Source organism: Haliotis asinina, chromosome 2 (genome assembly GCF_037392515.1).
Source record: "Haliotis asinina isolate JCU_RB_2024 chromosome 2, JCU_Hal_asi_v2, whole genome shotgun sequence".
NCBI lineage: Eukaryota > Metazoa > Mollusca > Gastropoda > Lepetellida > Haliotidae > Haliotis > Haliotis asinina.
In genome coordinates this window covers 89,928,744-89,956,549 of record NC_090281.1, presented here as the reverse complement: position 1 = coordinate 89,956,549, position 27,806 = coordinate 89,928,744, and the positions used below count along the sequence as shown (strand labels likewise).

Sequence of the window (27,806 nt, the reverse complement as noted above, 5' to 3'; positions counted from 1 at the left end):
GTCAGATGTTTTGTTACTTAAGAAACCAATACAGAACTGTCTTTGTTTTGTGTTGTCGAAATGGATGGTAACACCAAGCTCTTGGGTGGGTTTTACTCAAAGAAGTGATAAATACAGATAATAGAGCATACCTATGCTTATCTGCATTGCCTACACTTCAGTTACAAGGTCTCTTCTGAAAATTCATGTTTGACGTGACTGAATGAATGTGAACTGACAGTTGTAGACAACTCCAGGAACTAATAACTATAATCTGTGTTTTGTACAAATTTCCAGATTGTCATTCAATATGGAACTGTGTTCATCTTTTGTATGAGATCAAAGATTATTGCTGTTTTTTAACTGTAAATTGACTACAGAATATTACATGGGGTACAATAACTATCACAGACCCCTTAACCAACTGGCATGTCAGGGTCTGTGATTTCATAGCATCAGGTGGAGAAGGGGCAGTCTAAACCATTGTGCAATTGTGTAGTGTTGCATTCCATGTGCTTTTTAACCCTTGTTAGCCTGGTAATGTTTCTGGGTTGTTGGCATCTGAGGCTCTCTGCCTTTTCAAAATTACGTGCAGTGATATAACCATTGTTCGAAGTGCAATTCACTCACTTCAGTCTATCAATCAGAATTGAGTCCTCTCTAAATTCATGGTAGATTAAAGTTTTCATTTACAGTTAGGGGCTGGGGGGGTAGCCTTAAAGCGTTCTTTCGTCACACCTAAGACCGGTGTTTGATTCCTCACATGGGTAAAATGTGTGAAGCCCAGTGTTTGCCTTTGGCATACAAATTACGAGTCATCATGAAGCAAAATTCTAAATTTGATATAGCTTGTTAATCAAACACACAGATTTTCTGCATCATGAGAAGCATTGAAAGCCCATTTCTGGGGTCCCCACTGTATTATTGCTAAATAATGCTAAAATTGGTGTAAAACCCAACTCAGTCATTGTTCACAGTTACCACTAGTTGCAGGTCCTGGTGTTACTTATCTGCCACGATAGTATTTCAGTTGTTTCATGGATATTATATAGTTTTGTCTAGTGCCAACATCTTTGATAACAACCTTTCTATTTATGTGGGTGTGCGTGCATGCAACAAGAAGAGAGAGAGAGAGAGATGGTTTCAGATGCCTACATTCTTAAAACTTGAAAAAAAACTGTTTTTCTAATGTACGATGTGTCAGGACCGTCCATGGTGCCGTCCACGTCCATACTGACATGGCTGCAAACTGCTTATTGATGAAAATTACAGTAAAAAATCACATGCTCCCTTTACCATGTGAGCGATTTTGACTTGAATGTTTTGAAACTTGTATCACATGCATGCTTCTTTAAACTCATGTGGTAACATGTCATTCAAACTATTTCTCCCTCTTTCATTGGAGAGATTGTTATTTTTACTCTTCACTTTAAATGGGACAATTTAAATATCTCCCTCTTTGTACTGTGTCTTTAGTTAGGTAGACCATGTGATATTTTTAAGTTCAATGGTAAATAGTCTTAAGGCGTGTTTATCTTGCATGCTTTGTGATCACAGATATTTGAACTGTAACATCGAGGACAGTCCCACTTCAGGTACATTTTAACATGTTTAATGATGATCTAATATGTCTACAACGCTTTGATATGACTGACACTCAAATTTCTAATTATACTCTTCTACCTCTCTTTCTTCAATTGTTTAATTCTGTGGAGTCTTTTTAACTCTCATGCAGGGATTATTGATTCAGTATGTGAATTTCGTTCACAATTCTTAGCTCTCTTTCCTGAATTGAGTTAATCTATGGGTATCATTTTAAATTTTCATGCAGTGATGATCATAAATGTGATGTTGGAATTTATATTCATATTACTTTTCTGTCCTTGCATCATGAAATTTTGTATGGTGGACCTTTACATTTTCATTCAGTTTTGGAAACTGTGTGTAAAATTTGATGGCAGAAGGGTAGAAGAGTAAATCAGACATCTTTAACACTTATTGACTTTTAGGGCACTGCTACCTTTAGACTGCAAGTGATCAGAGCATAAATTTGTACTTTAAGGTTGCAGATCCGCTGTTTTAGTTCAACTCACACAATAACTATGTACTCTGATGGTTCACATCATAAATGTTCAGGGTCTCTCAGACAGACTATAATTGAACTATATCAAAACTCTCACTGCTTCAACCTCTCCTGGAATGTGCCTAATTGTGTTGAAGGGTATTGTATTAGGAACAATTGTTCAAGAGAGAATGTGATTTCTCAACCGGCTTCCGTGCTTGAGTGAGCAACAGGTTGTCATTCAGGTTTCTTATAATAGCAACAAGTGAACAAGCCAGTTCTTCCCCAGGCTGCTACTGGTCTCCTGCCTGTCCTGTTCAGCAGAGTGTGACCCAAGGAGTTGTCGTCTGCTTATTTGCGTTCTACCTAACAGTTGTTGAGAACAGCCACATCTTCGTGGATGGGTGGGTATAGAGATGTCACTGAAACTCGGGAACCTCTCCATGCAGTAGCAGTTTTGTGAATATTTCCTTCAAGTCCTGTCATCTGCAAGTGAACTTTACAGTATTAACATTGACTCTGTGCACTTGTCAATCTCTTGAGTGCCTGTTCACATTTCACACGTGCTGTCAGGTACTCAGAGGTGGGATTTACAGCCTAACAGAAAAACGAGGAATTTGTGCCCCTTCCAGTGGGTTGTTAGGTGGATGACAGACTGAGGAACTTGTTTGCAGGTGATTTTATTTTTTCACTATCCTCTCATTGTTGACACCAGTGTTGTTATGTCAGTTTCTTTAGTAAGGTGAAATATTGCATCTGTCAAATCTGAACATTTATCTTTGGGGTAATGGTAAGATTTTTGTGATTGAAATGTCAAGTTTCTGGATGCAACATACATGCTAAATGTTAACATATTACTGAAGGATATTTCATATTTGTCCAATTCTATCAAGTGAGGTAATAGACCGAAATAACAGGTGCTCTGTGTAGATTCAAACATATTCTGTCATTCAAAATTTCTGACTGTGAGATGAAACCACTAAAACTCCTATGGGTAGACATGGAATGAGACCATTGGGTGCAGCTATTAATGTCATTTACCTAAGTTTTCCATTTCACATGATGAACAGTGTAACGTGTTAGATGTTTTGGAGATTTTGTATGTGAGTTATCTGTATGTCACTGTCTTATTGCTTAAGGTTTAGGATTTCTGCTAGTGCTCTCAGTAGGTGAGGAACTACTCGCTCTGATATATGTATTGCTTTTATGGATATTGTCTCAGGTATTTTTCTTAAGTTGTTCTGTGGTATGAACATTTTGCAAAGGAAGGGTAATGAGCCAAACTTGTATATAATTCTCATGTTTTATGTGTGCATTAATTTGATGTACATCCCATGTACATATGATGCATCATGTATTGTATGGCAGGCGTTCTCACTACTAAGTTTACAAAGGATTAGATTTCTAAGGACTAATCTAGAAGTTGCATTATGTTATCACACCAACTACTGTGTTTCTCTTGACCCAGATTACCCTGCTTATCTCAAGGCCCCTTGGGGACACTGAGCCAGATAGTTATGTCAGAATGTGAAGATTATTTCACAGCTATTGACTACAGGCTGGTTGGACTGGTCGTGGTATCACATACAGCTCCTCCCGGTGACACGTTATTGATGGCACTAGAAAAAAGAAATCTTTCAATCATTCATACACCTTTTGATGCTGTAGGAATGTAGGGTAGCCTAGCAGTAAAAGTGTCTGCCTGTTGAACCAAGACTTTGATTCAACATAGGTGCAAGATGTTGAGCCTGTTTCTATCAGATTGCTGTAACTTTACTTAAATTGGTGTAAAACAAAAAGAAGTATGTATGTTATGAGAAATGTTCTTATTCTATGACATGTGACACAGTTTGGCCATAATATATAAGAACATATATGACTGAGGAATGCGACAGGACAAATAAGGAAGCTTGAAGTTTGAGATCAGTGGAAAGTCTATCCCAGTATGTCTGTGATTTCAACATTATAGTGTAATACTGAAGCATAGATTATGTTCCAACTGTAGCCCAATCTTTTGTTTGTTTCTATGTATTGCCCTCTGGAATATTTCAGCTATATATGATTCTGAACATCAAAGCTAGACCAGACAATCAAGTGATTAATGTAATGATCATCAATCCGTGTTGTACAGGTACTATGCCACACATTCAACCAGATCACCCAGCCAGATACCTCCAACCACATATCACCTTTCACTATCAGGTTAGGTGCTCTCACTGGTATTAAGATATTGAAAGAGTAAAATTTATATATCAAAGAACAAGAACATTATAGTATATTAAGGTCTTTGGTAAACATTTTGAATTTAGAAACTAAACATGATTTTATCTATAAAGAATACTTCCATGTGTGTCAAACCGATTGGTTGCGAGAGTAGAATGAAAGGTTAGAACATGTCTGTGTTGATATTTAAATACCCCCCCTTTGACTGAGTCAAGTGTGATCTATCCACTGTGTTATTCAGTTTTAGCATACAGTCAGGTGTGAAAGCCTTTCTGTTCAGTGCTTAACTAGTTCAAGGTTTCTCGGAAGATTTATTCATCACAAACTGAGTATCTTTTTAACTGTTTTCTTTCTTATTTGCATGATGGGCCTGCATTGAGATATGGATAGAAATTATAATATATGTTTCTCAGTGAGCAGTTAATAGTGTGCTGAAGGCAATTTTAGTTCTGAAACAACTGTACCTCATGAACTCAAACATGCTTAAAACAGTAGTTGTAGTTCATTTTTATTAAAGTGTCACACACACAAGTACATTTTACCCACAATATATAATTCAACAGTAAAAACTATGTGTCAATCCACAACTGGCTTATGAGACACTAAAACATAAATACAACTTATATTTGGAATATAAGATGTACATGAATCACATCATTTCCTGTCTTTTAAACACATTTAGAATTGATGAAGCTAAAATATTTCGCAGTTTTATTCCTTTTCTAAGGAACAAAAACTTGTTGGTATCATTTAATTAATAAAACAGACTGTTACATTTCAAATGCAGCTTCCAATAGGATAAAATGTAAATCCTCATAAAAAATGAAATTCATCTTCAGCTGTATGTTCATAGGAGTCATCAGTTATAATACAATGTGCAGTGACCACTTTGTCACAGGAACAGGTCTGTGGTTCCTGCTCAGAAATCAAGGGTTTAAAGAACAGTTCATTTTAAGAGGTTATTTATTCATAATTAAGCTTGTTGAGGAAGATTGTTCTTAGGCAAGTTCCTTTTTACTCAGCTTGTCACATGGTATTTTGGTTTCTGGAGATTTGGGTACAAAGCTTGATGATTCATGATGTATGTTTCAAATATTTATGGTTACCATGGTTACTTGATTGTTTCTAATTTGAGACCACATATAAAACAGCAGAGCATGTTTGCACAAATTTCCTGAGAGTAAAATCATGTTCATTACCAAATGATCATATCCAACTCAAATATCAAATTCAATGACTACTTGGGAAGGATTTTTTAGTATTTCACACAATACAACTTTTTATCTTAATTATCTCTTTCCTGTGGTTCTGTGTAGGTAAACATGCGAGGAATTCGATGCATGTAAAACATGGAATATTGCATCAAGTATGTTTGCTCAGAGAATCCAGATTGAATTGATTGTAATTTGTACAGGGCTGAATTTGTACATTACATCAAGGAAGAAATTCTGGTGTGAGTGCCTGAAACAATATTTTGTGTTGAGTACGGATATTGTCTGGGAGCTGGTTCCAGTGACCGCATGTACTTAGACATGTACATGTTTGCTTAAGGGTTTACAGGGGTGTACAGAAGCGGCAAGAACATTTACTCAGCTGACTTATCAAGGTAGCTGTTTGTTAGGCAACCTTGTGTAATGTGAAAAAACAAAAGGTATATTTTTAACAATGTTTTTTCCTCAAGGGTTGTTAAATAAAGGGTATTTTTTTCATCAACAGTGATTCCTTCAGGGTGTCATGGTAAGGACTGAAATAAGTACTAACTACCCTTACTGGAACATAGGCATTCAGCTGACTATTTTGTTATCAACTTACCCCCAAAACCACATGAGGATGTGTTCTTCTGTACTTAAATCCAGTCAATTCTTACATGCTATTTTATATGACACAACAAGTCAAAATGTCCATTTGCTGGTTTGTGATGATCTGACTGCATGCTTAAAAGAATATTTACCATTTATGATCATAAAGAAGCTGAATTTTGAGGACCAGAAATTTGACATAATTTTCTGGTGGTAAGAAAAGCTCATCAATTTTTTGGTGTGAAAGAACGAGAAAAAATGGCTTTGTTGGTTAGTTATATTCTTATTTTTTGTTGTGTGCTCAATTGTTTGAGGGGATCGTTTCACATACTTAGCTGCCCTAACTTCTCTTCAGTTTTTGACATACTAAGGCTTGACTGCTTTAGACTCTCTATGATCTCAGCACAATAATTACTTGAGCAGCTTGGTTAATTGTATATGCATTACTGTATTGCAGTAGATTTACAGAAGAAGCAAGAAGGTTTACTCGGCTGACTGTAGAGGGCAACTGTTTGTTAGGCAGCCTTGACTAATTTTCAAAAGAAAAGGATTATTTTTAAGTCAAACCCAGCTTATATGTCTGCAAACCATGCATTCTGGATGACATTAATTTATGTGAAACAAAATATATACTCTATACAACTCTGGCTTCAGGGTTTGGATGTGAATTTTAGTAAACATCAGTGGAATATACAGAGTGTAATGTGACACCAGACAACAGCCACCGTTGACAATGATTGGTTTGCAATGCATATTCCTGGATGCTACATCCAAGGGGCGGTGTCCATGAGGACTGAGACAATCTACTCATGTCATTACACTTATTGATTAAAATAACTGTTGATCATATTTTATAACCTATTCTCAAAATTTCAATATTTATAATCTATTGTGTAAAGTATGATCAAATTTTCACTCAGGATTGTTTAAATAAATTTCAGTAATATCATTAGTGATCAAAGATATCACCATGTTTTACCAACAAACCTCTAGTCAATTTCTGTTGAAGTGAACATCATAAATGTCACACTCTGATTCTTAAAAACTCATATTTGATGAGGAATGACAGTTATTTTCCTCCATAACATTTTTTAGTGGGGCCTTGACAAATCTCAACAATGGCTGATCAAGCTGTAACATGTAGCAAAATATACCCAACAAAAGCAAACAGTTTTTCCAAACAGGTACGCTTATGCTTTTTGTTATTTTATGTAGAGAGAGAATACTCTGCAACTAAAATAGCACTATATTACAATTGTACAATAGAGAGCTGCTGTTATATACATTTCCACAGAAATTTGGTATTGAAATGATCTAAATATCCCAAAATTTGTTTATGCAGACAATATTTAAGAAGACAAGTGAGGTAAACTCTGCATAGCTCATCAGTGATGTTACAAATCTACATTAGAGCAGAACTAATTAAAGCCCTGTGAGATAAAAGGGGAAATTTCCATCATACCTGTACTTAAAGTATTGTGCAATATTAAACAGGAGTTCCCGTTGGCCGACCTATTTCCTTAAATCTGTCAGCAAGTTTCTTATGACTGATGTCTCACAGGACAAACAGACATATCCACGGGAAGCCCACAATATCAGAGGTACATTTAAGATGAAAATATTGACAGGCTTGCAAACCAAAACACTTACTAGTTCGCTCACAGTGAATAACTGGAATATCTTCCTGGCCCTGTCCTTATGAGTAGAATGAAAGCTGTGGCTAAGATTCAGTTCATTAAGTCACATAGTGTACATGTCAAGTCAAAACCAGTAAAACAGGTCATCAGTCTGTAATAGTTAATGCGCACACAGATGCACACATGCACAAACGAACGTGCACACATGCACAAATATACTTACACCATTATAATCAATCAGCAGTCATTTTGAACATTAGGTTATAACCACCAGCGACCTTGTCTGGTTAGGTAAGTACAGAAACATTCATTACATGAACAAATATTCATGCTGAATTGATATGGATTAAATATTGTTATACATTGTAAATAAAACATTGTGTGATACTGTGTCATATCAGCATATAGTATATTCATGACATCCCTATATATTGCGCCATGAGACTGATCAGGGTTTTGGATGTATTGTGCATGTTGTACATTGTGATAAATAGCCTCGAACATAAATGACACTCAATCAATCCAATTGATAAAGAAAATTGATTAATCATTATGAAGTGATAGGGGGATACATACATCAGTATTAGATTAATTGTCCTCAACTAGGATGGGTTAATATTTTATACTGAGAAAAACAATTCCCCTGAGACAATTATGGTAAGGTTTATATCTGAACATTGCTCTCTTTATTTAGTTTTGTGAAGATAAGCTGTCTGTGTCACAGTTATCTGAATGTTCTAGTGAAAGCACACCAAGGGATACAGATGTTGATGACTCAAGTCTCATTACATCTTGATTTTCTATTTTATTCAGAATGTAAAGCTATCTATTTTGTGTAGGCATGGATGTAGTAACCAAATAAATTATTAATTTTGGATATTAACATAATTGCTGACATCATTCAATCAACCTCTTTCTTAATTTCAAAACATGCTATACAGATTAAGGAACTTATGCCACCCTTATCCATTTCTCAGTTACTTACCTTCCAACCCTTTCAATGTATGTTTAAATGGCGTTTTCAGATGTAGGTGGAGTTTCATTGTAATGTTTTATGACGTATCCACTTTCCCAGTTGCTACATACATCTTGTGCCTGTATTCTATGATGTGATACATTCTACTGAAATATACTTTGTAATGGTATCATACACCCAGAGCAAAACAAATCTGATTTATTCAGGACAAGTGTTAGTGGCTCCTACAAGTGTAGGTTCATTATTCAGGCCATTGTGCAGGGTTACACCTGCAGTAACAGACAGTGAACATTCCCTTGTAGAACAGTGATGAGTTAGTGTCTCGTGACCAGGTAATGACCGGCATGTTTAAGATGCATATATAGAATGTTTAATTTAGATGCAGTGATGTGGTAAGAGACAAATGTGATATAGTGTAGGGACATTCTTGAGTAAGGAAGAAATGTTTTGATACGATATTGTTCTAGAATGAACTTTTTGATATATTGTAAAAATTAACAATTTGATCTGTTAACATAGTAAGCAAAAAGATTTTGATATTGTAGTAAGATATTTGGTCATGATAATGTACCACTTGTTTATGCTCCACAATGCAAAAGCGACAAATAGCTTAGTTAATGGTGTGATGCTCAGATGGCAGGAGAAAGTTGCTTCATTTACCATGATTGTGCCAATCTGTACTTGATTAATCATCTTCACTGTCAGAAATTCAATAGGAAGAAAAACAGAAACTGTGATACTAGATACCTGTAACTTCAGGAACATTAATGATAATAACAGTCATAAACAAGTTGGAAACATGACAAATACAAAACTCATGATTACCAACTTTGACATGTCGATCAAGGCACCTCCCATGATAAGGCAAGGTTGTGTCATTGCAACATATAGCTGCTCTTTGATAACAGGCATTGTAGGGTGGAAGTAGTCACGCGAGGACAAAAGTGGTCTATTTTTCTCCTTTGACATATTCATACTGACTAACAGGTATCCATACTATAGTTGTGTAGGAATGCTCACAGGCTATTTCATTTTGGATTCATTGGGTGAGTGATTGCTTTTCCTCTGTTGTGAAATTTGAGTCCGGGAGTTGAGAAATGTTGTAACAGTACTTCGAAGCATGAAAGGTCATGTAGGTTTGACTCGTTTGATGGGACACGACCTGGAAGCAGGTTGGTGGTAAACGAACATGTAGACATGACAGACTTATTCTCTCTATTTCCATACTTGTGATGTATGGCTGAAGTGACTTTGTTGACAGAATCGGAGAGGTGCGTAGCCAACTGTCATGTGTGTGTATCAATAGTGTTTGAAACTGATTTAAAAAGATTTATTTAACTGGGTTAAGATTAATTCTTTTTTCTCACAAGATTTCTTAGCTTTAATTTATGTTCATGTTTTAGTTTTTGAATGATGTAATATGTTTATGTGTAATATTGTGATTTATTAATAATGTTTAAGTATAAACTAGACTCATGAGCTGTACATGTGTTCATGTTTTATTTAGGGACAGAATATGTTTAAATGACAGTTCTTTATTTCATGGACAAAGGGGGAAGGGAGGTAGCGTAGTGGTCAGAGTGTCCGCTTGTCACACCGCAGACAATGATTTGATTTCCCGCATGGGTACAATTTATGAAGCCCATTTCTGATGTCCCTTGCTATGATATTGCTGGAGTATTGCTAAAAACTTAACTCAATCATTCAAGTACAAAGTGTGTCTATCAGTGTGTTGATAAGTGACAGTTAATTGTTGACAGCTCATTTAGCCAGGAAGACAGAACATGTTTGAATCAACACTTGATAAATCAGTCTTCTTAATGACATACTCATACATACTGATATAATCCAGTTGGATAGCTTATAAGTCAAACAGTTGTAGAGTGTTCTGTTTGTATAGAATGCCATGCCCATGTTACAGGTGAAGACAGGTTAGGCACCTTCACAACCAGCAGAAGAAACTGTGTGGAAAGTAGCACACATATCGTACAACCACCGAATGTACGACACCTTACAACACATGAATGTATCGCACGATACAACCAGTGAATGTATCTTTAAAGCAATCGTGACACAACCACAGTTGTCCTGGTCCTTTCAGCTAGACAAACAGTGACTATATTGGTGAATCGGATATTCCACCAGACCCCAAACCCCTTGTCAAGGGGTACGTGTGTTGAGCTGTCATTCAGCTATATTTAAAGACCCATAGTATATCAGAGCTCTTGACTATTCATCAGGTCAGAGCTGATAGGGTTTATAGGTGTGACACAATTCATCCAACATGGAATGCGTCTTTGGGCGATGATGAATTATTCAATGACAGACTTGATGTCTTGTCTCTTGTAATTCAACAATTCTGACGGATCACAGCGAGCACGACGTACAGGTGCCACACAACTTCCAAGTCATCAGCAATGGGGACCTGGCTTAAGAAACATAAGTACAAGCTGAACGTAAGTACTCAAGTCCAATAACATGTATACCAGACACTGATACATATGTCATAGGATATATGCATAAATGGCTTGGAACTGATTCCTTAGTAGTGTTGAATTAATGTCCCTGTCTTCCCAAAACTGTCACATGTGAGAAACTTCCATTTAGAAACATTACTACCTGAGTGGTCATTCAGTCTTGAATTCTAAGCAGTGCATTTTCAAAGCTGTGCCTGATACTCATACTGCATTGACAAATGTCAGCTGTGACATTTTTTATTTTCATAAGTAGGTGTGTAAAAGATACTAGTAGATAATAGTGAAAAGATAGTAGTGTTGAAGTAATGATAGTGTGTCAGGGTTTTGGATGTGATCGGTTCATGTTCAAAACACTGTAGCTTTTAGCGTTTGCTTACATGTAGTGTAAGAGTCATGTGAATAGCTGATGTTACATGTTCTCTCCCGGCTAACTACCGGCCAGAAACAGATAGTGTTTGAAACTAAGCAGCCAGGGGCACCTGTTTGTAATCCTATTGTTAGCTGAAGAAGTTATGGCCCCAAGATTTGGTTACTGTAAGCAAAAGATTTAAGGACCCTAGGTCTTCTTAATTTCACTGAACATACGAACGGACATTTTTGGGTTTTATTGTCTTTTTGTTGATGTTTAAAATGTAGAATAGAATTGACAACTACATATATATTACAACAACTCACAAGAGATGTACAGCAACATATGACAAGCATCAGTATACATGTATGGTGCTTGTTTTCCGACACAGAGATTTATGATGTCTGTGTTCTGTCTCAACACCTAGATAGTTCAGCTGTACATGCTGTCTTCTCTTACCATATTTGATTCTGGGGACCCCTAAATCTTTCAGTTTGACATCATGGTTATGTCAAGGATACTTGACTTCCATGGTTAATTTCAAAATGCAAATAACTTATATCTGGTATTTTGACAGTGTTCAGTAAAAGTTTAGGGGTCACACTTTTGGATCTTCATATCATGTATACTATATGGTACCTTCAAAATAAAGTAGGGGATATTGTATTTGCAAGATGCAAAAGATAAATGCAAATGATGAAAGATAATGAAGAAAATTAAGGGAAAATGTGACAATTTATTCCATTCCTTTGGAAATGTTTCATCTGTATGGGTATATAGTACATTTTCTAAAATGCATTGGCATTGGCTAGTGGCATGGTCGCAAAATGGAATATCCCCTACTTTTTAATGGTATACATTAATAACTATTTAAGAAAAACCTGATGGACATCAACACTTTTGTTTCTAATACTATTAATCTCAAGCTATATATAATGTGACTATCAGAGTGATATGCTCAGTAGGGTGCTATTCTTGAGATATACTGCCTTTAGTATGTAATCTGTATTGATATTATGATGCATACATGCAGATACAAGTTTTGTATTTGTTGTCGGGTAATCTGACATACCAGTATGTGTAATAATGTGCATCATCTTTTTTTCTTCTGAATGCAACCTTGATAATCTTTTGTGGTAACATACATATTATGATATACATCAAATGTAAGAGAGTGTGATGTTTTTTCCTATTGTGTTTGAATTATCTATTAGCATCACACTGAGTTTGTTAAAAGGTTTTACGTTGTTGTGCAGAGCACTATGCATTCTTTGCACATTTGTTATAAGGCGGTTATCTCTCCAATCCCCACCCATCTGTATTTTTAACATTAAGGTTATATCAGGACCCTTTGTTTTTCATGTTAATTTTAAAACATTGTGTACTATATGCCTAGATATATTACAACAAATAATTTTGATGATATGAACTGTAAAATATTGATCCCTTTTCTTACTTGCTTTGCGCTCTGTTTTTTTCAACTGAGGTATCCTTTGGGATTGAGATATACCTTACTTTGGATATCTTAGGTATATTGGTATCTCATTGACTGAATGTGGAAAATTAGTATGATTCTGTCAAAGTTATGGCAGATGTATTATTTCATTTCCATGTCGTCTTGTATCACTGGATATTAGATGAATCTTGTTCAGCTGTTGTGCAAGGCCACAGGCCCATGGTACATAATGTAATAAATAGCCACTTCCAGATGTCCACCCCTCATCTTTTTATTGTCCACAAGTTATGGACAAGTAACTTCCCTCCACTAATCTGTGCTTGTTGTTAGCTAATATGATTGGATGTTGTAGTTGGCTGATCTGTTTTATGTGCAGTCGAACCCCGTTTATCCGGACGTTTTGGTTTCACTTGAAAATCGTCCGGATAGCAAGAGGTTCAGTTAGCTGGATCAAACAAGTGAAGGTAGGCATATGAATATACTAATAGTCAATTGTAATGGCAGTGAATCATCATAACATATAAGTGTACCGATGATACATGGAAGACGGAACGCAGGTTACCATTTGTCAGGTTGTCAGGATGTAATCATGTAGCATGTTGAACTTCAAGTGGTAAGTTAGATGAAAAATGTAAATCGATGACAAAAAGTCTCTATTTTGCCAATTGCACATTCTTTTTTTTAAATTTTAAATGCCTTAAAAACATATGGAATCACGTCAAACTTATGCATTCTGCAGAAAGTAAACTTAGATCATGTTGCAGGCTATTTTTAACTTGCATCATGACAGATAGTAGGGGTCGATTTATAAGTGTTATATACAGTACAATTACATTGTAGTTTACCTTAATCGTCCGGAAGGCAGAGTTTCTGGATATGTGGGGTCCGAGTAAACAGGGTTTAACTGTATATCATTGTGTTCCAATGTAGGTGGATGCTCCTCATGATGTCAGTCACTGGATTATCTTGTCCAGATTTGATATATACAGACTGTCATTGCATTGCTTGAATATGGCTGAGTGCAGTATAAAGCAAACAAACCTGCAGACTCACAACTGACTACAAGTATTGCCTACTTTCTTCCCCTTATAAAGGTCATTGCAATCCCACCAAGTACACTTCATACTTCCTTGTGAATAGTATCATGAGATAGTTATCATAAACACATGCTTTTAACATATTGTTTACTGTATATTTAAAATGTTTCAAATGAAATGAAATCATGTCATCAATGAAAATGTAATTAATAATTTATTTTGGCTTTAATTATAAATATAGTTCGTGTAAACCAGTTTTTCATGTGAGATATCAGGATGTACATGGACCTCGATAAACAAACAAACATAAACAGTTTTCAACAGCAACAATGAAAGGGTTGTAGATAATATGTAGGTGTTGAATATTGTAGAGTACAGGAAGGGTTCCTGGTTCCTTGTCAGAGGTTATTTTAGATTTCCAGCTTTGCACAAGTGTCATTCACAACAAATGTCAAGAAAACATTAGACAGTCCATGCCCCAACCTATTAGATGAAAAATGTTTGAGTTTGCCTTTAGGCTAGGGGCCAAAACCTCAGACTGCATTGACATACATAGGGGCTAAATGTCATGATACATTATGATAGTGAATGACATTGGACTAGTATTACTTCGAACTGTTCCTATTGTGTCATGGCTATTAGTCAGTTTAGTGTAGATACTTTGACCACATTTGTAAAACCCATTAGCATCGGCATGGAGCTGACAAAACCTAGAGACTTAAACAGGTTGAACTGGGATTCAAACGTTCAATCATAGATTTTTTCAATAGGGTAGCCTATTGGTTTAAGCATAGGCTTGTCATTCAGAAGATCTGGGTTCGATTCATCTCATGGGTACAATATGCAAAGTCCATTTCTGGTGTTTCCCGTCGTGGTATTGCTGGAATATTGCTAAAAGCTGCATAAAACCAAACTCGATCGATCAATCTGCTGTGCAAGGGACACTACACAAAAACCTGCAATGCCTTTGACTACATGGCTTTCAGTGCACCTGTTCCAATATGACAGGCTCATGGTGTATATAAGAAAGATGAACACAACCTGCAGTAATTCTGCCATGCTCTGTAATACTGCACACATCCAAAACTACACCTATCTGTCTACCCTACCACAATACAGACAGTCCACCTTTCTAACTGTGAAACATAATATTTATATGTTGACCTATGACATGATAGTTGCATCTAACTTAGTATAGCACAATGCAATGATGTCATTGTGAACCACCCTACCCAGTTGTTTATGTTCTGTGACTGTTGTCTGTAGGTTGTGAGGATTCCAGACTTGGAATATATGGCAGGTGGTATGATAGAATAATCAAATACTGTTCTGTTCATACAATTTTGGTAAGTTCTGTCCTCAGTGATGATAAATGATAAGCATATAATCAATTAATTGGGACATTTATATATTTTAGGAACAAATTTAGCAGGTCTTCAAAAGGAATGTGTTACTAAAGCTGCGTATAAACATTGGTTTTACTATCATATTGTAAAGAAAAGCAATATGTATGTGTGTATGACTAATATGTCTTCAACGGGGGTATGTGATTCAGTGAAACAGTGTCATACCCATACAAGAGTAAGTGAGCTTAAAGCAGGTCACCTACATGAAGCAGTAATGTTTATTGGAAGAACAGTGTTAGCTTCTTTCATAATTTTCCATGATCAAAATACTAAGCTCCTTTCAATAGCACCTGTCTGGGTACTATAAACCTAGGTGTAGCTGTCATCCCAGAAACAGTTCAAGTGCTGCCTTTATATTGTGTACCCAGTCCAACACCCAGCTCTTATACTGGTGTGGTTTATAGCATTTGACAATGTAATCAACTCAAATGGCCTGGCATACCCACCATTATTATGGGAGTAAGCTGATATGGAATGTATGGACAGTAGTTGAGGTCGGTGCAGAGGGGCGTGGCTGGACTGTTATTTGTTCTGTGTGGGAGGAATATTTTCCCAGCCTTTCATGTTTTTATGCATTGAGGACACATTCAGTATGTAAGCTCCTCCACCCTATCACTGTCTTAGTCTTAATCTTATGCATTTACTTGTATGTCAGCCCACAGGCATACCAGGGAAGAATATATGTTGATGTAAGACATGATGAAATGCATCGAGTGGTTGGCTCATTTGGTTGATTGCATGTTATTGCATCTCAAAAGCATGGATAGATACTCATAATGTCAACCACCAGATTCATTTGGTCAAACCAACATCAAATAACTAGGCTATTGCTGAGTATAGCATAGAACAAAACATGTTTGTCTTTGGTTATTGATTAGGTTTTGAAGTTTTTCAGGTGTTATTTTTAAAGTATAACACTCTCTTCAAGCTAAACACATAGATTAAAGGACCCCACTAAATTGTTAATACAGTTATCAAAAGTAAGTATTATTACCACTGGTGATAATACCATGACACCAACTGAGACAAATCACACTCTCTACCATCAAAACACATGGATCAAAGGACCCCACTAAATTGTGAATACTGTAATCAAAATTAGGTATTAGCCACTGATGATAAAACTACAAGACAGATAATAACAGTTTTGTGTGAATGTTGTAGTAAATTCAATGAAAATAATTAGGTATTCTTATTGTGAGTCTGTTTCTTCTTTCCTTCCACATGAAGAAGGGACAATGAATAGCCCAGAAATGTTGTGTAAGCAATAAAGAAGTTGACATACATAACATTTTGTCTTATTTCTGAATATCAACTTCTGCATGTTTCTCAAGAACCTTCTTTCCTTTGTTTATTAACTGACATTCACATGGCAAATATGCTTGTAATATTCCCCATTACCATAGGAGAGTGACCACTTCCCCACTTCTTCCGATGACCAGAATAAGCTGATCTCTGTGTCAGATTATTGAGACTGAACGATGAACGACTTTCAACAATCCATGGCAAACTGGGTGTGTCAGCATGACTGTTAGTATGAGACTTTTGGCATAATGTCTCTAAATAGCACTGGTTTATTTGTTTCATGTCACTTGTGTCTCATTTAGCTGATTGTTATATCAACAATATATCTGTGTAGAACATTTAGGATTACATCAAAATGTAGGCAGTTCTATTCAAAAAAGACATTGCCAGTGTTGTGTGAATTGAGTTTTAGTTGTCATTCACAGAACTGTGTATTGGCATATCAGTTTTATTGCAATATTGTGCAATACACGTGATCATATTAAAAACATCTGATTCATGAGTAACAAATAGAATTTTTCAACTTAACCCGACCCTTTATCACTTTATTTAGGTGGATATTCAGACTCTGCATGTTTGCCCCACAAGGCCTCAATGACAAAATAGTTGGCTAAGGTGTCTTCTTAGTCTTCTCTACTCTTTATCACTCCAGACACCTGAAACTAGTTATTCATATGTGTCTAGGAGTACAGGAAAACAGTTTTAATATGTATTCTTTATTAATACATACACTGAAGAGTTTGACTGAAAGTATGTTGTGTTATTGTCGTCTGCGTCATGTGATGTGTACTCATACAGAACCAAGACACTGCTGAGTGGGTGCAGGGAATGTTGTTTGTGTGCGGCATCTGGAGGTATGATATAGTCATTGTCATCACTGATCCGGCACCTACTTAAGCTAGGTCCACGATGACATCCTTAGCGTTACAATGTTTGTAACTACTGAACATACATGTGACACTAAGATGGCTCACAGTATAGGAAACTTGGCTTTATGGACAGTCAGTGCTTTTGTATGGAACTTACTTAGTGAACAAATTTCCATTTGGATAATAAAGACATTATCTCATCTTATCTTACCTGAGGTTGAAATTAGTTTGTTGAATACTGGTATCACCTGGATATGCATATAAATGGGCACCATAACATAGCATAACATTTTGACTGGTGTTTCATGTTATGTAGATGCAGGGAGAAAAGAAATACTTTGTATGAGGAAACATTGTACTAACAACAGAATTATGCATTATTATTCCAAATTCTGTTGACACTACAGAATACTTGTCTTAATGACATTCCAGAATAAATTTGCTGTGACAACCTCCTGTAAAGGTATCATGGGAATTTCAGCTCAGTTATGACCAAGATGCTCAATACACCCCAGCCCATGGTTTATACTGAAAGAGAAAGTAGACAAAAGTATCAGTACACAGACTCAGATGTATTATATTATTTGCATGAAAAGTCTTATTGTTCCACTAAACATGTTCTTCCTTTGACGTGGGCCCAATATATAGTCTTTAGTCATACACACAGGTGCGTGTTACAATGGCGTTTCCTTCACAAAGTGTTTATCACATTCACAAAGAAGTACATGAGGCTAGACTTTGGGCACATCCAACTGACTTTGATGTCAGCTAATCTGATCATTACGACAGTTTCTTTCTTGTCTACTCTGTTGTTAATTAACACTATTGTGCCTTATCAAAATACCAAACTGCTCTCCTAAAAGTTGACAAATCCTGAAATTGTTAGTCTCCATACTTAAGTTAATGATGTCAAGTGTAGTTCTGTAGTAGAGGTTCACTCTAATGTCTTCATTTTCTTTAGGTGAGAAGGTTATATGATGTGATGAAAGGTATGAGAAATGGGTGAGTGCAGGCTGTTAGAGTGGAAAGGGGCAAGTCGAGATTTGAGAAGTGGTTTCATGTCGGTCGCTAGAGTTGAAATAAGTCAAGCCAGTGGTGTGAGAAGGGTGTGAGTGCTGACTGGATAGAAGTCAGATGGGTAAGACTAGGAGATGAGAAGAAAATAAGAATACAATACTGGTGATTACTTTTTTCAGATAAATGCCCTCCAGTAAGAGAAACTGTGTCATAATCAAATGTCTGTTGAATGTCAAGTTACCAGTTCATCATAAGCAGACAGTGGTTCAGTCAAGTCACAAAATTCCATGGGAAAACTTCTGAAGTTGTAGAAAAGTAACCTTGATTCCAAGTCGATATACTAGAGTATGATTGAGTGTGTAAGTATGTACATGGTTTCCTGATTACCAGGTTCTTGATTGGTGACCATGACACACTTTCACATTCCGAGGTGAATGATCATCATGTTGCTTCTGTCAGTTTGGTATTTTCTCTAAACATGCCAATGTGAGAAATTGAGGTTGTGTCAGGTAGGATAGAGTAATATTTTGTAACAGCATTTTTATGCCAAGAAGTCCAATGTTGTGTAAATATATGTGATTAGGGGGTAGACTTTGCCCCCAGGGCCTGCTTGTAAGAGCATAATGGAAAGGAGTTCATGAAAAGTTAGTTTCATGTACTTCAGTGTGATTGGTGACAGTAAAGGAAAGGCAAATGTCTTGGTTATCACGAAGCATCTTGTGTGTTATTGTGTTCTGTAGGGTATGAATTGTCATCCACAGTGATTTTTCTTGTTAATGGTTTGTCACTCACTCATAGCCACTGAAGCACTCTCAGTCCATCAGTCTTTCATTCACTCTCTATCAGTCACTCACCTATTGTAAGACTCACCTATCATTACTGTGACAGAATCACCCTTCCTGTAACAGATTCACCACCAGTCATAATAACTCACCCACTACTGATTCACTCACCCACTGTAAGAAACATTCATCTACTGTTACTGTGACAGACTAACCCTTCCATCATGGACTGAACCACCGTCACAAGAGACTTCTTTACTCACCCACCCTTTCAGTCACTAACCCACTCCCTCACTCACTCACCCACTATCATCGTAACAGACACACACTGTCCATCTGTCCCAGTCACGAAACTACTGTCAGTTACACAGTCACACACTTTCAGTCACTCATCCACTCTAGGTCATTCATTCCCTCACTCATCCACTGGCACATTCACAGTCACTCAGTCACTGACTCACCAGCTCTCATGGTCATGGTCTCACTGACTCACCCTTGTTCCCTCCAAGTGACTCACCCACTCTTCCATGTCATACACACATCTTGTTATGGGCTACAGCAGGAGAAATGTTTGTATACAAGCAAAAGATTTTTCACTCCTGGTTTGATGATAGGCTTTGGGGTCTTAATTGGACTTTTGTTTGTCAGACAGAGGTACTCAGTCTTTGTAAATGTGTTGGCAGTTTTCATGTTGAGTATGCTTTTTCCCCCATCTGTTTCTGTTGCCGATAGTAGTGTGAATGGCTGCTTCACAGTGCATGTAATGTGATCATTTCCTGAATGTCCACATCTGGATACACATGTTGTGATTGTTGTGATGGACCATGTAAGGTTTTACGTGGTGTCAACATGTTTACCTCTCTCGATGATCACAGCCTCACTTCATGCTCCTCTTGCCACATGAGCTTGGAAACATACTGTGTAGTATCCTATTCGGAATTTGTTGAACCGTAACCGTGTGTGGCTTTTAGAAGGCTTATTGGTAGTGACAGGTGTGAAAGTATTGATACTCTTGAGCATCAGTTATTTAATTCAAAATGTATCAATCACAGGCAGTGAAATAACCTAGAAATCTACAGAAACATGGAGACATAACAAATCATAGGTACTGTGTTCGTCAAAACAAGTACTTAAAAGGTTGGTGAAGGGGCTTGGTTGTTAAAAACATTAACAAGAAGTTCAATTCAGAGAATGAGAGTAGTTGCGAATATAGTTTGGTAATGGTTACTAGGAAAGTATTTCCTCTGCCTGCTTGTTCCTTTAAGACTCATGAAAAACTTACTGTCATGTAAATATTTGATCTTAGTATAGGTCTGTTCTTAAACAAAAACAGTATTTACAAATTGTGCTAGAAGTTGGGCAGGGTATGCTTATTGGAGCTGGGAGGTTACCAAGAATAACAACAGTGACATTTTATGAAGAGCCATCTTTGTTTATGGCTGAACATAAATAACAAAAAGTGTGAATCTGTTTCAACAGAACCTAAATACTGCAACAGACCAGTAAACAGGTCCCCATCAGAGCAGTGTCATGATGACACAAAGAGATCAAGATTGTTGCACAGTGTGTTCACACAACAGTACATGATAAGATTTGTTTCACATTGTTTGATAAAACAAGGATCACTGAAAAAGGAAAATTTGGATTCAACAGTCAATACGGATACAACTGGAGTCTTCTCATTGAAAGTTGCCTGTTGACGTAAGCATAGAAGTGGTTCATACACGCAGGACCTAAACAAGTGCTTGCAATCCTAGAATGTTAGTATGTTCGATTTTCTTATCAGTGTTCTTTTTGCCATGCCACTGACACCAGGCGATAAATCAATTATCGCTAACTATAAAAACATCATTGATTGAAGAAAAACCCCAAGGTGAATTCTCTATATTATTTTCTCTTGTCCACATAATTTTCCCACTTTATACTTACTATATGTCTACTGTCAACTACATACCCTGGAGATTTAATGATAGTCCATGTCCATGTTCTATATCTGCTATAAATTAAGAGACACGCCAGGACACGCCATCCTTGTGCAATAGTTTCCATAGCTGATAAGACGAGGTGAAATGGGGTGTAACATTGTGTAAATTCTACTTAAATAATAGTGGCTTGTGTGTGTCTGGTCAGGACTTCAGGATTTATAGAGCTTGCCCTCAGGGATACCAGGCCACAGTTTAACACAGACACTGTATACAAGCTGTTGGCTTATCAGTCCCTATCTTATGCCATGCATACTACGTGCAAGTCTGTCTACTTTCTGCCTCCTTCTGGACAGGTGCTCTATCCAGTAGACCACACCAAAGTTTGCCTCTATGCAAGAAGATCAGCCTGGAGACATGACATCTTGTTCATAGGTCACTTGAAGCCCATTTCATGTCAGTAACCAGCTTGCTATCAGAATATATTCAGCAGTATTATGTCACCATCATATAAACAATGATTTTGACAAAAACGATATGTCCTTTAGTGTTTCATGTGATGACCGAATGGTTGGTGGATAACCAGTTCTATTAAAGATGAACATGTGATGGTCATGCATTTAAAGTTGGAGTGTGTTATAAATTGTGCCACTTTCAGATGACAGGGAAGAACATCAAGTAGCAACACAATAACAGCATTAATCACTGACATGCAGTGGCAGTAGTAAACTCTCATGCTCTAAACTGAAGTCAAGATGTTACACTGTGATAAATGTAAGTAGTGTTGGACAATATTATCCATGTGCATCAGTCTTGCAACCAGGGCCAGTGATATGAATTAATTGGTATCAGGTTGATATAATTACTCTGCTGCTGAAAATTTTTGTAATGTAAGAAAGGGATCTTTTACATAAAATCATGAATATTAAGCATTTAAACAATCAAATTTTATACCTAGTTGTGGCAAACTTGGGTGTGGCAAATTCCCAGGTTCAAACTTTGGGAGTCAAGGGCATCCCAATTAGGCATGAAATTACTCTGATGGCTCAAACTTTTCAAAATATTAACAATGTACATACACACTTTCATCAACAGCTGACCTACCTCACTGCAGTTAATGCAGTTATGCAGAATGTCCTTTCACAACATGCCAGTATCCAATCAAGGCCTATTTAGCTTACATCAGAGGTGCAAGCTGACTTCTAAGCATTCTGTTACTTAACTGTTTTCACATGACTGCCGATGACAATTGTTAAATGAGTAGAACCCATCATTAATAGAACATGATGATCTCTAATGACATGTAGTTTGCTTTTTTTATAATTCTTTTTGCAAGGTAACTTATACCTTGAACAACTTGACCTTTCTTCCAGGTCCCTTGAAGTTCAACATAAAGATTGACTGTATCTATTATCATTGTTACAACTTTCTAGTCTAAGAAGGCAAACTAGACAAGTAGATATTTCCATGTGTTGTTCTAAGGAGTCTCCAAAGTGTCACACACTGGTTTGGGTAAAATAAATATCATTTTTACTGTAAACCCCCCTGTGGAAACCCTTTTAAGAACTAATATGATTGATGACATGAATCTGAATGCGACAGAATCATTTGGTTGTCTGGTCCTGACTTCATGGGAGCTCAGGCTCCAAAATCTGATGATGATTTCTTTCATGAGTAAAACTGACACTTGTATTTGCAAGGTACTCCAGCAGTAATTTATTGTTGGTCTGGTCCTCATTGTGGAAAAGAAATGTTGTTATGACTGTCCATGTTTGATACTTTGTCTTGGATTGCTTTAACATTGCTGATTGTATGCTGGAAGAGAGTATGCCCCCAGTGCTTTCACAGGTCTGGCAGACCTTCACATAACAGCGCACAACATTATTTATCTGTGACATGGAGAGCACAAGTTACGTTTTGGATAGATATCTTTACAGTCATGTTTGATAGTGATGATCATAGCAGGAGGTATAATTCCTCAAATGCTGTGTAGCACAGAGTGTACTTTTTCCCCAACAACAGACAAACTGAGATGTGTAGCTTATTTTGGATGCATATTTTATAAACTGGACATACTTGAATTCTTTCATTATCCTTTTCTGACAGTTTACTTTGTTTGAGTGATCATATTCAGTTACCTCATTCACTGAAGCAAGGGATGTAAAATACATTGTGATGTATTAACATATTCCAAGGTTTCCTTGCAGTAAATATCCAAGTTAATTTTACCTATTGCTCAGTTTCCATGAATTAGGTCAGACCTTCTATTTTGAACGTTTTGATAAAGAACTGTGGACAATATATATATATTTTCAGACTAGATGGTGTCAGCATGTGTTATGAAAGATATAACTGTTTACTTAAATACTTTGAGGCACTACTGGGTGTCAGACATGTGATCTTGTTCAAACAGTCATCTGATTGTCTAGTGGAGGCAGAGATATTTGTGGATTTTGACATGATAGGTTTCATGTGAAATATGGTCAGAGCTATATATAATGTGATTATTTCTTTCAGGATTGAGTTTAGTTTGCAGACATGTTTAATCTTGAAGTAAAAAAGTTGGCCAGGGTCAGCAAAAAAACGATAACAATGGATGACTCAAATATTGTCTTTGAACAGTTTGTTTATTGTAGTATTTCATTCAGCATGTTGAGCATATGTCTTGAAAATGTCAGGTTTGAATGTATGGTCCTGTGAAGGACCACCATTTGTTTTATAGAGTTATGTCCCTTTGTTGTGTCATGATCATGATTGAATCCCAGAACACCTGATAAGCAACTTACAGGTTTCACTTGAGTGGTAAACCTTTGCCATCAGCCTTTCTCATTCATTACCTGTACAGCCTCTTTACTGTTCAAGGAGTTCAAGAACAAAAACCTCATAATTCATTTGGATCTTAAATATAATTGACTTTATGGTACATTCTTCATATGCTTGTGAAGTTACACCCTGAACATCTGACATTGCTATTATCTCCTGGTGATCCATCACACTTCCTCTTATAATGCTGAAAGATGAGACTGCATGGTTTTGTATATACACCATGTACAGTCTGGTAGGCAAGACTCAGTACAACATATATCTTGAAAATGCTTGTTCCATTCATGTCATACTTGAAGTTAGAGTGAGTTAACACGCTTGGTTGCATTATTATCCAAAGTGAATCTGTGCCATACCTTAACTTATAATGTGATGACAAACAATAATTCTAGTGATTCTAGGAACATCGCAGTTATACAGGAAAAACATTCTTTCCATCTGTGCACACCTATTCTTAGGATAATTTGAAACAAGTAGTGTATGTAGATAAACTCAGATTAATAATGATCAAATCATGCTTGCCCCATGTTCATGGCATCACACGGTGACCTCTGGAGCAAGAGATAAGTGAGATGTTAAAGATAATATTTCTGCCTGCGGTCATGACGTTTCCAGAAATTGTACCAAGTCTGACCCGGTTGAACCATAACCAGCTTATCCCTTGAGGCACATACACTGTGCGTCCCTTCCATTGTCATAGCTATTGCTCCCTATAACTTCAACCATCATTAGTTTACATAGTGGTTATGAAACGTCCAGGATTTGTTTAAGGTTAAACAACACAGGTGATCTTCCTTTTACCTCCCTTTCCACCTAAAACATGATATTGATGTTGAAGATTTGTATAGCATACATCAAAGAGATGTCCTAACTGACTCAATTGTCTTGGTCAGGTTTGGTCAAGCCCATGACCACCTATTCTGTACTTTCTGTGATAATATCTTTGGTGAGGACAATGTCTTATGTCATCACAAGTTTTAATCTGTCATGTTTACGGAGCTGGGCCTTCTTTCACAAAGGGATGGTAGTACTACAACTAGGGGTAGTCTGTGAAGAATATTGAAGGTACGTTGGTGGGATTAAATTGTTTCTGGAAAGATGCCCTGGGGCACAAGGAGATGACAGTGCTTCAGTTAATGTGTTTCTGTGCTGATGTATGTTTCTGTGCTGATGTATGTCGAGGACTAAATTATGGTGTTTCAATCAATGTGTGTATGTTAACCTGGCCTATGACTTCCTTTCATGTATACCAAGTACATCAAAGTATGTGTTATCACACGTATAGCACATATGGCGTTTATGTGTTGTAATGAATATGACATGGATAGGCTATAGCTAGAATATAGCTGAGTGCTGTGTTAAACAACAATGACATGGATAGGCAGGGCTCCATTTAAGCATTTGCAACTTGCACTAGAACAACCTGGAACTGCAGAATGCAACCTCAAACTTAAACCAACTTGTACACAGTGCATGCTGATATTTTGCTGTTCAAGGAACACAGACTTCAGGTAGAGAACAGACTCATGAGTAGCATGCTTGGAGCAGTGATTCTGATGACTACACAAACAGTGTCAGAATGTTTGTGTTTTGAAATTTATGATGATTTCATGTAAGATAAAATGTTCATATCAGATACAGTATACTTTTGTTATAGAGTTCTTATCAGTACAAACCCCAGACTTTATTTGTCATTGTGCATTGAGCTGCAGATGCAACCTATTTTTGTCTACCTAAGGTTCCATTTTCATAAGCTGAGCCATGATGGGTTAAAACATGTTTGGCATGGGTAGGTTATATCAGGTTTGACTTGTTTTTTTATAACAAATATGTTATAAAATTATTAAGTTGACATGGTGTGTTATAACAAATTTGTCATTGTTATAATGCCAATGACACTGAGTATTACACATGCATGTAAATTCAGTTTTGTGTGACATTGTTTGCTACCAAAATAGATAGATAGCAAATTTTTGTTAGTGTGAGTGAGTGAGTTTAGTTTTACGCTGCACTCAGCAATATTCCAGCTATATGGCGGAGGTTTGTAAATAATCAAGTCTGGACCAGACAAACCAGTGACCAACATCATGAGCATTGATCTGTGCAATTGGGAACCGATGACATGTGTCAACCAAGTCAGCGAGCCTGACCACCTGATCCCGTTAGTTGCCACTTACGATAAGCATAGTCACCTTTTATGGCAAGCATGGGTTGCTGAAGGTCTATTCTACCCCAGGACCTTCACGGGTTTGTTAGCAAATACTTGGAGAAGGTCAATGAATATTCATCAGCATCACCAGAGCTACCCAGGAGGTAGCCTGATGCCTGAGTCGTGTATGATCAGAGCAGGTCATGCTTCTCCAGGTCAGTTACAACTTGCCAACCCAGTTATGTGAAGTGGGTCATGAACCCTAAGGCTAGCTTACCTTTTGCTGTTGACCTGTCAAAAATATTAACATACAACTGCTAGGCCTTGACCTACAACCTTCACCAATATGATGAAATCATCAAATGCAAGTAACAATATGCTGTTGATGGTCACCTTATGTACTGTTCATAGTTTATTGCTTGGGGTGGGTGAGTGGGGAGATGGTACCTTTGAGGAGGGGTCACCCATTTTGTTCTGGGGAGGTGGGTGTCATCAGTTTTGTACACATGCTATGGGGGATGTTGATTTTGTACATGACAAGCGAGGAGGTTGCTGACTTTGTGCATAAATTTTAGGTGGGGTCATTCACATTGTACATGCAATTCCATAAAAATCATCATCACCCCCTGTAGTCATAAATTATGAACTGTCCCTTATAATTTTGAAGTGGGTCATTTTAAGAAACACTGAAAAATAACGTCAAATTCCTTTACGCGTTGAAAATAATGCTCCAGTTGCGAAGCATTTTCTAGGTTTCATGTAATAATTGTACAAAATAACTTGATAAGAATCAGTTCTCTCTGTGAAGTTTATATGCTCGCAATATCTAAACTTGCTATTGGTTGGTGCAGTCCCTGTTGTGTCCCTTAGGCTTACCAGGATCTAATGGTCATTGTGATAAGTCCCTCCCCGATTTATGATCCTTGTTTTGGAACCATTTTGGGCTTTTTCTCTGTAGGCCATTAGGCCATTTAAGCAGGATAACAGGAAAATACTTTTCCAGGTGATGTCAACTTCCTTGCTCCCTTTGCATCTAAAACAACAGATGCAGGCCACATTCATCTCCAGATATGTGGGTGATCCACATGTTTACATGGACAGCGGCTTCTTCAACACAGAGACAATTATTTTTTAAGGTTTTCATACCTATGATGTTCGTGCCCTATCCAAACATGGATGTCACAGTGCACACATACACTTTCGTTATTCAAACATTTGCCTTCTTATTTTGACCAGGGTAGATTGTATCAGTTCTGGGTTGTGCACTCCTTGGTAGGACTGTATGTAAACTAATGGAAAACAGGCCATTTCGACACAATGACAGCAAATCTGTGTTAGTGAAATCTGGATGTTTTCAGTGTTCACATTTCGGGGTATTTGTATCCCTAATGTTAAGTTTTCACAATTTATGGGTATGCAGACATAAAATAATTCTTCCAAAATACTTCCAAATAAACATGAGCTATTGAGGTATTTGAACTCCATAATCCTGCCATTGGACTGAGCATGTCTTGCTTGGAAAATGTTGACATGTAATC

General features: G+C 37.0%; 1 protein-coding gene across 3 annotated transcripts in view; it reads left to right on the top strand.

Moving 5' to 3' along the window:
• Positions 1-27,806, top strand: part of LOC137274564 (ubiquitin carboxyl-terminal hydrolase 38-like) — a 61,547-nt gene that overhangs the window by 21,203 nt on the left and 12,538 nt on the right. The window contains exons 1-2 of one of the 3 annotated variants that reach the window (XM_067807820.1): positions 9,577-9,722; positions 10,598-11,132. The exons of 1 other annotated variant lie outside the window; for it this stretch is intronic. In XM_067807820.1, coding sequence (XP_067663921.1) covers positions 11,094-11,132 — 39 coding nt within the window. In that variant the 5' untranslated portion in view covers positions 9,577-9,722; positions 10,598-11,093. Of the gene's footprint in view, positions 1-9,576; positions 9,723-10,597; positions 11,133-13,342; positions 13,423-27,806 lie in introns of those variants that run through there. One more of the 3 variants, XM_067807822.1, reaches the window with a different exon arrangement.